Consider the following 12,028-nt stretch of genomic DNA (forward strand, 5'->3'; position numbering starts at 1 on the left):
GGAAATGAGTGACGCCCTGATCTGACGCAACGCAACGTGGCAACAGAAACCCCATTGGGAACTAACGCGCGCTCTCTTGTTTTGTACGTTGCAGCTGCGCAGCTCTTTCAAGCAGGCGTTCAGCAAGAAGAAAAGCAAGTCGCAGTCGGCCCACGACGAGATGGAGGAGATGACCGACTCGGTGCCCTCCTCGCCCAAGCTGCAGCACGACAACAGGCAGGGCAGCATCGCCACGCTGCGCTCCTCCCCCTCCACCACGGAGTGAGTCCGCCACGCACGCCGACACCGAAACACACCTCTTTGGTTCCTTTTTCTCCTCTAAGTTAATTTCATTTTCCTTTGTTTCCTTTAAACTAAAATCGTCATCTCACTCTCCCCTCCAAACACTCTCTCTCTCTCTCTCTCTATCTCTCTCTCTCTCTCTCTCAACACTTTTCTGAAATGTTTCTCAACCTGCCATAGCAAGTGCATTTGCGACAGCAAGTCCTCCCCAATATGGACGCCAAAGAAAAAGCATAACGGTCATGTGGTCTACAAACACAGATCTCGGTAACAGGCCTGCTCCCCGGGAGTGTGTGTGCACTGGATTGTGTTGGTGTGACTTTTCTCTTTTCGTGTTCAGCGCCTTTAAATCCTGATGAGGTCCTCAGAAGTTATCCACTGAAACCATTCACACCCCATGCACTTCTTCTCCCAATTCTTTTGACGTTACAAACGAAAGATTGACGGAGCCACACAAAGAAGGGCATAGTTGAGAAATGGAACGGAGTTTAGACGTGATTTTTCAACTTTAATTTATTCTCTCAGTTCAATTGGGAGTATAACAGCAAATGTAAAATAAATTATGCTAAAACCGAAACAGACTAAAACAATAAGTTGACTACGTTGGTCAAACATGTAAAAATAAACAGCAGCAAACTTTCTTTCAAATAGTACACCAAGTGCAATTAATAATTCCAAACATAATGTGAACTAAAGAATAAAGAATGTTGTCGCTCAGAGCACAGATGATAGAATTAGAATGAATAGATCAGCCTTTATGGGTCAGGCACATTGTCTCCGATACCCGATCTAGAATTTTTTTCAATATTGACACCGATACAGATATTAGTATTGGATCAATTGAGCTGTTTTTGTTTTTATTTACAACAGAAACAAATACAGCAACAAAACGAGCAATTAAGAAATTTGATTAAACGGAAATAGCTAATGAAATGTGAACTAAATACCAGAGCAACTTTCAAGGAAGATTTATCTTTTTGTTTTGAACTGGGGGAAAAATCTGCATGTTAAAAGGTGCAACGGACTGGAGTTGGAATGAAATGTTCAGATTTTTAGTTCTAAAACCTTTACGTCCGCTTTATCATTACTGTCTGCTCTAATTTGTGGTGGTCTATCATATAAAATCCCAGAGAATTTGGAAAAGTTCGAGGAGTATGAATACTTTAGAAACGTTGCACACAGTCGGCATGCAGCTGCTGCTGTGAGGCAGCTGGTGAGATTATTCCACTTTAACATGTCAGGCATAGTTTTCTTCTGGCATGTGGAAGGTTTTCACACATAAACGCATGATTTCTGGGGGGGGGGGGTTTGAAAAGAGAAAAAAAGACTAATCTTTTCCTCTCCAACAAACCAAATTCTCTCTTGTAAAAACCTGAACCAAAGGGCCTTGAATGGGAGCGATTCGCTGTTCCAAATGCTCCACTTCCCCGTCTCAAATCACTGACGGCCATCGTCACCGACCTCCCCTCAGAACTCGAGCTTCCCTGTTTCCTTTTAAGCATATTCTTCTCCAGGTTGTGTGTGTGCTGTGTGAGTTGGTTTGGTATAACCCCAGAAGGTGACCCTCCCTTCCCTCTCCCCTCCTCCTGCGCTCCTCCCTCCCTGTTTTTTAATCGCCGCTTCAGGCTGTGCGAATGCACGGAGGCCGAGGCCGAGATCATCCTGCAGCTGAAGAACGAGCTCCGGGAAAAGGAGCTGAAACTCACCGACATCCGGCTGGAGGCTCTCAGCTCGGCGCACCACCTGGACCAGATCCGGGAGGCCATGAACCGCATGCAGGTGAGGCCGGAACCGGCCGGGAAAACCTGGAAAATGAATCGTAGAACCACACAACACCAGCTTCTCTTCAGTAGCTTCTTTTCCCTTAATAAATGTTAATGCAAAAGCCTATAACAGGGTTTTAACAAGTATAAAAATGTCAAGAAAAAAAATGGAAATCAAAGTTTAAAGCTCCGCTATGTAAGCTTTATGAATGATATTTTTTTACATTGCTGTTGAAACTGTCACCATGTTGTGACACTTTGGTATGAGACAGATGATCTGTGAAAAAACTGAGCCCCTCTTCCTTCTCCCTGTGCTAGCAAGAAACAACCAATCAGAGCCAGGAGGCGGGTCTTAGCGCTGTCAGTCACCCTCATATCGCCGTCTGTTCTGCTTCAGCTTCTCTTCACCGTCAGCAGAGACTTTCACAAATGCTAAGACTAGTTAGCATGGCCAACGATGATGGTAGATAAACGGTTTTATTTTAAGTTCTTTCTCCGCCATTAATACATTTAGCAGCGTATACATGAGTGGATCGACAGCACTAAGACCCGCCTCCTGGCTCTGATTGGTTGTTTTTGGTTGGTGCATTTCTTAAGACAGCCATAACAGTTTAGGGAGGAGATCAATTTTTTTCACAGATTATCTGTTTCTTATTATACTGTCACAACAAAAGGACAGTTTTAACAAATATGTAAAAAACTTTTTTTATAAAAGTTTCTTACTGCAGGTTTAAGATGATTACTGTTGATTTTTTAAAAATACAGATACAACTTCATCTTTTTTTGATGAAGAAACTTGAATCTTTTTTGACAACTAAATTGATAACAATAAATGGTGTCTTTGTTAAAAATGTTAATTTGAAAGTTTCTGGTAATGTTGGTCTTAACAGTCTTAAAAGGTCTTTAGAAAGTGTTCAGTTTTACTTACAGAAACCTCCAAGAACCCTCTTAATACATAATATCTTATTATTATTATTTTCTTATTTCAGCTCTTTTGTAGCTGTATCAATAAATGACTTACTTAGTTTTCAGTCATGCTTTGCTGTGACTCCATCTTTAAAAAGCAGAGCATGAAAGAACATGTCAAATGAACACGAACGCCTCACTTAAGTGGATCTTTGTACATCTGGATTATCCAGTTTGTAGAAGCCTTTCTGTCTGCCCTCTGATCTCAGGGATCATTTAAAACTCTTTATCTGAGACTTAACTTCAACACAAAGGAGGCCTTAAAGATCAAAAAAAAAAAAAAAAAGCCTTGCAGCACCATAATTCCAGTGCTACACATTCAGAATAAATAGCTGCCAGCCATTGGGAGCTGCCGTCACTTTATTCCTCCGACCCGCAGAACGAGATCGAGACCCTGAAAGCGGAGAACGATCGGCTCAAGTCGAGCGGGAACGCCACGCCCACGGCGACGCCCGTCAAGACGGCGCGCCCGCCCTCCGAGGCCTCCAGCACGTCCTCGTCCTCCTCGCGGCAGTCACTGGGACTGTCGCTCAATAACCTCAACATCACTGACACCATCATGTCGGGTGAGTACGCTGTCCATCCTGTCGGTCTTCAGTGACAAACGATGTCAGCTCTGAACTCTAGAGATTGTTCAAACTAATTTTCTACTGTGTCGGTTTAAAATTTCTCTCTTCATTCACCTGTAAATACTGGAAAACTACGAAGGAATCTGGTCAAAAAGATTTAATTCAGCAATAAAACGTTCCCCTCTGATGACCCGCAGCAGGACCGAACCCTATTCGGCAACGAAGTGGAGAATACCTCCTGGCTCGGTCCGTTTCAGAAGAAGAAATCTGTCCGTTTCGCTCGTTCAGTAATTAACAGAAAAGGCTCGTTAACTGATGGCGAAATGAGCGAAGAGCGATGGCGCGTGGACGAAGGGAAGAAGCGGCTGTTATCACCTCAACGCAGCGCATGCAGCAAGCAGGAGGCCCGATGAATACCAAGTGGCTCCTTCCTCACTCCAGAATATGGTGCAGAGAGAAAAGCATTCAGTGTTGAAGTGTGAAGTTGGATGTAAACTGACATCGGCTAAGTGTGATGTAAGATGCTGTTTTTGTTGGAAAAATGCAGCCATTTTTTGCAATAAAATGCAGGAAAGCCTCTGGTTTATTGGCTGAGATGTAGGTTTGATTCTGGGAAGAGTTGAACGGCGATATGGAGGAGCATTCAGCAACCTGAGAGCCAGGAGATAAAGAACATATGAGAAATAAATAACTCAGTACAGTTACATTACATTTTGTTGCTAAAAGCATTTGAACAGACACATGAACCTTAATCAAGTCTTATTGTTAATCCAAAGGACATAATATAGTCGCCTTTCTAAACTGATGGTCTAAGCCATTTTTTGCCAAAAGTGTGTTTTTTTTGGAAAGAAAGAGGTTGTGCTGTTTCTTTACCATTATTTTAAGAAAGTTACAGTGTGTTTTTTTTCAGCTATCACAGCTTCAACTCTCCTGGTGTTCTACAAGGTTTAGGATTGTATTTATGGGAATCTTTGACCTTTCTTCCTGAAGCACATTTGTGAGGCCAGACACTGATGTTGGTTGAAAAAGTCTGGTTGGAGTATTTAGGTCTAGGTAAGACTCTACTGTACCAGATCATTCCTGTACAGTAGTGGCATCAACTAACTCGCTCACTCTTTGGTTGCCTAGCAACAACCTGTTGAGTAAATTGCATAGCAGCAGTTTCAGGTTTCGCCTCATAACTGTGTAAAAGTAAAAAGAAGAACGACGTGCAACGTGTCGGTCATGTCACCAGTTTGGCAATGTTTTTGATATTCATAACTAATCAACAATTATCAATATAAGCCTGATATGAAAAAGTTCTATTGTGGTTTGTTTTTCTGCCATATTACCCATTCTCTGAAGTCAGTTCTCTGTGCAAATCATTGAAGTTCTTCTGAAACCAAACTCGGTCACCCATATCTTTATAGGCGTAGTAAAGTTTTGTGAATTGGGGTCAGTCATGATGCAACAGGAAGGAACCATCCCTAAACTGTTCCTACAAAGTTGGGAGCATAAAATTGTCCAAAATGTCTTGGTTTGCTAAAAATTGGGTTCCTTTCTCTGGAGCCTTGGGACCAATTCCAACCCCTGAAAATCAACTCCCCCGCCATAATCCCCTTCCCTAAACTTACACTTGACACAGTGCAGTCAAGCAATGCAGTTCTTCTAACAACCATCACACCCAGACCCGTCCATCGGATCCATCACTCAACAGAACACAAACATCACTTTTATAGAGTCTGTTGGTGTTTGGCATCACCCAGGATGATGGAAAGCTTGGACCGTGCTCCTTGTCCATCTTGAGAGACTGTACAGAGTAAACTTCAGTGACCAATTTGTTTGTATCTAGTCAATGTGTTAACCGAACGTCTTCCTTTCAGATATTCTCCTGGACGACAGCTACGAGGGAAATCTCCGTAAGGAAAGTCGGAGTGTGCGGATAGTTGTCACCATCAGCAGCGGGCCAAAAGGCACCAAGGTTTGTAGATGACCAATCATCCTGCTTGGATCAGAAAAATATATCCATATTGTTCCTGATTTTCGGTTTTATTTTTCTGCCGACTCTTCAGGTTCCACAAAGCCACGAGTACCTGATCGGGTCTATAGGCGTTAGCGGGAAGACCAAGTGGGACGTCCTGGATGGGGTCATCAGGCGGCTCTTTAAAGTAAGCAGATCAACAGAAATTGACTATCTTGAGTTCTTAGAGGTTAGAGACGATGTCAGGATTTGTGAATGGTGAACTGTTTCTGCTAACTCAGGTAGAACATTATGTGGTTGATTTTAAAGTTTGATTTTTTTGTTTTCCGGTGATTTTTTTCCTGGTTGTTCATACCGTCAGGCTTCCATGTGAATAGTTTACAACAGCAAAGCAACTGGGATGCGCAGAAGAAGAAGGCAGACATCACAGCAGCGCTTTGTTTATGAAAGTAATACTGGATGCCGCGGCTATGGTTGGATTTTAAAGTATATTCATACGGGAGCCGACAGTATCGTCACAAACTCATAAGTCAAAAGAAGCTAAGAAAAATAAACCACCTCTAATAGCAAAGGCCTTTTGTGGCGTATTGAATATAACTTCTGTAGCGAAATCTGTTTGGATGTGTAGTCAGATTGTGATGTGCTTCAGTGACAAACACTTATTTCATAAGTTCATAATTTCAATTTTCAGCCACTGGTTTCATCCAGATTTATCGGGTCCAGCTTTTTCTGGTGCAGAATTATGATTTATGTCTCACATTAATGATGTAACAGTCCGATAAAACAACCGTTCAAACTGAAAAATGCTTTGAAAGCAATTGGATATGTATCAGCATTTGTGCCACACATGGAAGTGGCACAAATCAGATTTTATTTTGAGGGTTGAAAAGCTCAGGAAAATCACAAGATACGCTCCACCATTACTGTCCATGCGGGATGCTTTAAGGTCACAGGAGATCACATGCAAGTTGAAAATGTGAACGACAATTCAAAGCAAAATGGGAATTGCGCCTAAAGGCCTGCAGTGTGAATGGAGCCATAGTTAGCATTGGTGCTGAGCTTCCTCTGCCTCCGTCCTCCTGCAGGAGTACGTGTTCCGGGTGGATCCTGGGACCAGCCTGGGTCTTAGCTCCGACAGCATTGTGGGCTACAGGATGGGGGAAGTGATCCGCTGCCATGCCTCCGAAGTGCCTGAGCTGTTGCCCTGCGGCTACCTGGTGGGCGACAACAACATAATCAAGGTTCACCTCAAAGGTACGCTGACAAAAGAATCCCTGCCAGGGTTTTCCGTGGGTTTCTTGCTGGCATTAAGCTTCCTGATGGTTAAACTCAGGCTGTTATCTTGCCGTTGACTTCTCCATCCGTCCTGATCATAGGTGTGAAGGACAACAGCATAGACAGCCTGGTGTTCGACACACTCATTCCAAAGCCCATAATCCAGCGGTACCTCAACCTGTTGATGGAGCATCGGCGGATCATTCTCTCGGGGCCCAGCGGCACAGGGAAGTCCTTCCTGGCCGCCAAGCTGGCCGAGTACATCATCAGTCAGATGGGGCAGGAGGTGACCGAGCACAACGTGGCCAGTTTTAACGTGGACCAGAATTCCAGCAAGGTATCAGAAACCCATAGCTCTTCTGCTCTCGTGTTTGATTTTCTTCCAGGAACATCAGTAGATTTTCTGTGATGCAGCACAAAGAGAAACACACCTAAAAAGTGAAAGGGAAATACAGCCATGATTTTTAACGTGTTTTACCGATGTAATTCTGAAAAGTGTGGCATGTAGTCAAAGTTCCAAACTTTAAAATAGCTAAACCTGCGATTGTCTCAGTGTCAGTTGTCAGGCATTTCCACAAGTTCCCTATCAACCTTAATTACTAATGTAGGAATATTCATAAATGTGGAGGATTTCATTATGGAAAGTCTACTCCACAGTCTAGACAAGTATTGATTGATATGAAAATATTTGTATTTTACATCCTATTGTCTAAATGTTGTATTTAGAGTACCTTATAAACGAGGTGTAAATAAGTTTAAGGAGTATGGATACATTTACAAATAGCGTGTTTGCTGATGTTGGACATATAACTTGACTTCGCTGTTGTTCGACTTGTTTGCTCAAAATCAACGACTTCTTCCTCCCACAGGACCTGCGTCAGTACCTGTCCAGCCTGGCAGAGCGCTGTAACTCTGAGAGGACAGACGCAGAGCTCCCCCATGTGGTCATCCTGGACAACCTGCACCACATCGGCTCGCTCAGCGACATATTCAACGGCTTCCTCAACTGCAAGTACCACAAATGGTGAGGAGGACTGGAAACGCCACGTGCTCCATCACGACTTCCGCCAAGTCGACTCGAGTCCCATCAGTGAACTGAGGAAACGTTTGTCATAGTTGAAGCGACCATGATTTGTTTCTCTTCCCTGTGCAGCCCGTATGTCATCGGGACCATGAGCCAGGGAGTCTCCTCCTCTCCCAACCTGGAGCTCCACCACAACTTTAGGTCTGACGCCATTTTGTGTTTAATTCAAGCTCAGCAAACACAACTAACACCGAGCCCTGACTTATCTAGTTCTACGGGAGGAGGAAAATTACAAAAATAATCCAAAAATTAGTTTGACATTTAGTTTACCTAAAACCTAAATCATTGCTGGCTAGTTAGGGTTAGTACACATAACTGTAACTAGCTGCTTTTCCATTGACCATATGTTTGCCAATTCGACATTTCAAAAATAAATTTGCTTAATGGAAACACTGCAATTTTGGGAAAAAAAACTGTTTTTCTATATAACGTTTTGGCTCTAGAATGAAGTGATTTTTACGACCATATCAAAATTGGTTTATTTAGCAAAACTGCAATGGAAACACATTTTTCAGTCACATGATCATCGACCAGATGTTATTACTGGTGTAAACCATAAAGATGAAGACGACAGGAAGTAGATAGTGAGAGAGACGGTGCGGCATGTTTTTAAATGATTTAACGTGTGAACAAGCTTATTCACATGTGATTTTAATTGTGTTTCTTATTTAATGGACCAAGCTCTGCCTTCGTCCTCAGAGCCCCATTCAGCTCCTTCAGACTAGCCAGCAGCAACTAGCAAACACCTGGTGAAACTGCACATCCGCTGTGTTCACTGTCCGAGTTCCTTCTCAGTGCAACTCTGGTAAAAACATTGTTAAACGGTTAATAGAGGAGCCATGTTGTGATGACTTCCTAAAGGCGAAGTTTCAGAAAGAGCAGGAGCTTCTTAAAGAGACAGAGGCTCAACATCAAGGCGTTAAATTACAAAGTCAAATTTCTTTTAAGCCACAGTTGATATATGCAGCATTTTTACAACAACTGAAGGTAACAGTTACTTGGTATAAAACGGCACTATGTGCCTGGAAAACACAGAATAACTCCTCTTCGTGGCAATATTCATTTAAAAACCCTCAATTAGAGAGTTAAATAAACTTCTTTCACAAATGGATGAAATGTCATCATCTCACGTGAAACACTTTACACTGATGAGTCGATGTCTTGCCCCGGTGTAGGTGGGTGCTGTGCACCAACCACACGGAGCCAGTCAAAGGCTTCCTGGGTCGCTTCCTGCGCCGGAAGCTCATCGAGACAGAGATCGATAAGAACATGCGCAGCAATGACCTGATCAAGATCATCGACTGGATCCCCAAGACCTGGCAGCATCTCAACGGCTTCCTGGAGGCGCACAGCTCTTCCGACGTCACCATAGGTCACTTCAGAACACACATACACACACACACACACACACATGTTAGCCTCTGTAGAGGTAGCAGCAGGCAGACATTTGAACGCCCCTCCATGTGTGTAATGTGTTCCTCTCTATTCACCATAGGGCCTCGTCTCTTCTTGTCCTGTCCCATGGAAGTAGAAGGTTCCCGGGTTTGGTTCACAGACCTGTGGAACTATTCCCTGGTCCCCTACCTGCTGGAGGCTGTCAGGGAAGGACTACAGGTACCTAATACATATCTATGGATGTACTTTCCTGGATCATACACATATAGTACAGCTATGTTATTTCAAATTGATCAAGTAGGCCCCTCTCAAGATGATGCACTTTATAACCTGAAAACAGGAGAAATAAGCCTGGAAAACTGTTGGTTGGTAAATCTTTTAGTTGGTTCTTATTGATTTACATGGCCTTACGCTGCAAAAACACAAAACCTTATCAAGTATTTTTGGTCTAGTTTCTAGTGCAAGTCTCATTGTTGACTTGAAATAAGACAAAACTGGCTTCAAAGTAACTTTTCAGTAGTCAGTAGTTCCTTAATATTGATAATAAAGTGATAATTCCACAGACATATTGATTAAAACAAAGCTGAAACTTACTTGTAAGTTAGTTTTCTTATTTCAATAATCTTTGCACTATAAACTAAATCAAAAATACTTGGTAAGATTTAGTATTTTTGCTGCATTTTTTAAGCATTTTTTACGTTACAACAATAAACATAACATTGTACGTTACAGACCAACACAAAGTAGTGCATAAATGTGAAGCAGAAGGAAAATAATGCATCAGTTTTTAAAAGTTTTAACTGATAGAAATCTGAAAAGTGTGGTTTGCATTTGTATGTAGCCTTCCTAAGCTATAATTCACAGACACAACATGCGCTGCAAAAGTCTTGTGGTTTTGCACATTCACTTCGGTCCAAAGAATGTCCTCAAATGGCCGATTGTGACAGAATGTGTTAATTAAACGACTCAATAACAAACTGTTAAAATATTAACAGGTAGCTCTCTCTGCATTTCATGAGAACGTCTTGAAATTAAATGTTAAACATCTTTGCACCTTGATATACTCTGGTACTATACAAACAATACTGCTGGGATTTAATGGATGAAACATTTAAGCACAACTGTAATCTTGAAGGTTGTATTTTCTAGTCTAGTCTAGAATAAAAGCACCTTGGTAGCATTGGATCTCTTTAATCTAACTCATTAAAGAGATATTAGGGCTTTTCCAGGTAAGGCATCAAAAACAAAAAGAACATGTTTTCACTCCTCCTTCCCTGCATATCTTTTGTTCCCGTCCTCAGTTGTACGGGAAGCGAGCCGTGTGGGAGGATCCGTCCAAGTGGGTGAATGACACGTATCCGTGGAATGCCGCCTCGCTGCAGCAGGAGGGCCAGTCGCTGCTCCAGCTGAGGCCAGAAGACGTGGGATACGATGGCTACAGCTCGTCCAAGGAGGGGACGTCGTCCAAGCAGGTGTCTCAGAGCGACACCGAGGGAGACCCGCTGGTGAGGACGGATCTGACTTCAGATGGTTGCATTTATTAGCCAGGAATTATTTGCCAGGAATCATGGATTCACCCTCGTTTGCAAAGCGATGAGCAAAAAGGGAGTACAGTTTAAGCTAACGCTTTAAAGGGGCAGTATTATGTGAAATTGACTTTTTTGAGCTTTACATCATAATAGAATTCCCTCATCAGAAATATAACCTGGTGTGTTGCTTAGATTTTATTTTTGCGCGTGTTTGAGAAATCCTTTAATCTCCCGTGGCAACCATTCAGCTGCACAAAACTTGTGGGTGGACGTAGCTCCGCCTCTGAGCTTCAGTGCGACTCCCTCACTCAGCTCCTTCAGACTAGCCAGCAGCAATTAGCAAGCACCTGGTGGAATGGTGCATCTGCTGTGTTTGTTCTCACTGCAACGCCAGCGAAACGTCGTTAAGGCGTTAATAGAGGAGCCATGCTGCGATGACTTCCTGAAGGCGGAGTTTCATAAAGAACAGGAGCTTCTTAAAGAGACAGTGGCCCAATATCAAGGCCCTCTGTCAAACTTCTTTTGACAGAGGTTTGACAGATATATTTGATGTACACATCATTTTATAACAACTGAATTGTGCTTGATTGTGCTGTAAAGTAATACAATGTAGCTGGAAATCGCATAATGCTGCCCCTTTAAAGCAAAACTGTCAAAGTTGCAAAGGAACTGTTAAGGGCAGTGAGAGTAGAAAGTAAATGAGTGGAGAGAGAATTCATTCCTGTTTGGTGGGTTATTGCAGCCCAGGAGAAATTAAAGGCTAGCCATCCAAAAAAAAAACCGGCTGGCTTGATTTAACTAGAGTGTTTGTGCATTTTACACACACGCCTGTGTGCTGTGCGTGTGCGTGTGTGTGTGTGTGTGTCTACGTGCGAAACCCTTCGCGTGCAGTTATTATGCTGCGGTGCCAAAAGCCGTTTTAGGAACACTGGAAGCAATTCACCAGATGCAGCAGCACTTCTGCATTATTTAGATCATTAGCTCTGCAGCAGGGATGAAAAGTTCGACGGGTTTATGGCGCTGATTGACTGCAGCAGTTAGAAACGGCACAAAATACAGCTTGTGAAGTTTCATTCTTAAAAATGTAGGGACATATGTTACAGTAGGAAAGGTAATGTAATAAGCGCAAACATTTTGTAATCGTAAAGCATCATATTGTTTTAAAAACCAAACAGTTTTTTATACATCAGTAGGCTTTGAGCTGA

The 12,028-nt window shown here is 42.7% G+C and overlaps 1 protein-coding gene across 22 annotated transcripts in view; it reads left to right on the plus strand.

The window, feature by feature from the left end:
* nav3 (neuron navigator 3) overlaps window positions 1–12,028 on the plus strand; it is a 381,588-nt gene that overhangs the window by 364,288 nt on the left and 5,272 nt on the right. For 21 of the 22 annotated variants that reach the window (XM_008401340.3, XM_081603798.1, XM_017302697.2 and 18 more), the window contains 12 exons: window positions 95–261; window positions 1,908–2,061; window positions 3,391–3,577; window positions 5,443–5,540; window positions 5,632–5,727; window positions 6,626–6,794; window positions 6,917–7,152; window positions 7,685–7,839; window positions 7,969–8,040; window positions 9,075–9,271; window positions 9,395–9,513; window positions 10,596–10,799. In XM_008401340.3, coding sequence (XP_008399562.1) covers window positions 95–261; window positions 1,908–2,061; window positions 3,391–3,577; window positions 5,443–5,540; window positions 5,632–5,727; window positions 6,626–6,794; window positions 6,917–7,152; window positions 7,685–7,839; window positions 7,969–8,040; window positions 9,075–9,271; window positions 9,395–9,513; window positions 10,596–10,799 — 1,854 coding nt within the window. Of the gene's footprint in view, window positions 1–94; window positions 262–462; window positions 550–1,907; window positions 2,062–3,390; window positions 3,578–5,442; window positions 5,541–5,631; window positions 5,728–6,625; window positions 6,795–6,916; window positions 7,153–7,684; window positions 7,840–7,968; window positions 8,041–9,074; window positions 9,272–9,394; window positions 9,514–10,595; window positions 10,800–12,028 lie in introns of all 22 variants that reach the window. The other variant, XM_081603805.1, reaches the window with a different exon arrangement.

The sequence above is a fragment of the Poecilia reticulata genome, chromosome 23, assembly GCF_904066995.2.
Source record: "Poecilia reticulata chromosome 23, P_reticulata-male-v2, whole genome shotgun sequence".
Classification (NCBI taxonomy): Eukaryota; Metazoa; Chordata; class Actinopteri; order Cyprinodontiformes; family Poeciliidae; genus Poecilia; species Poecilia reticulata.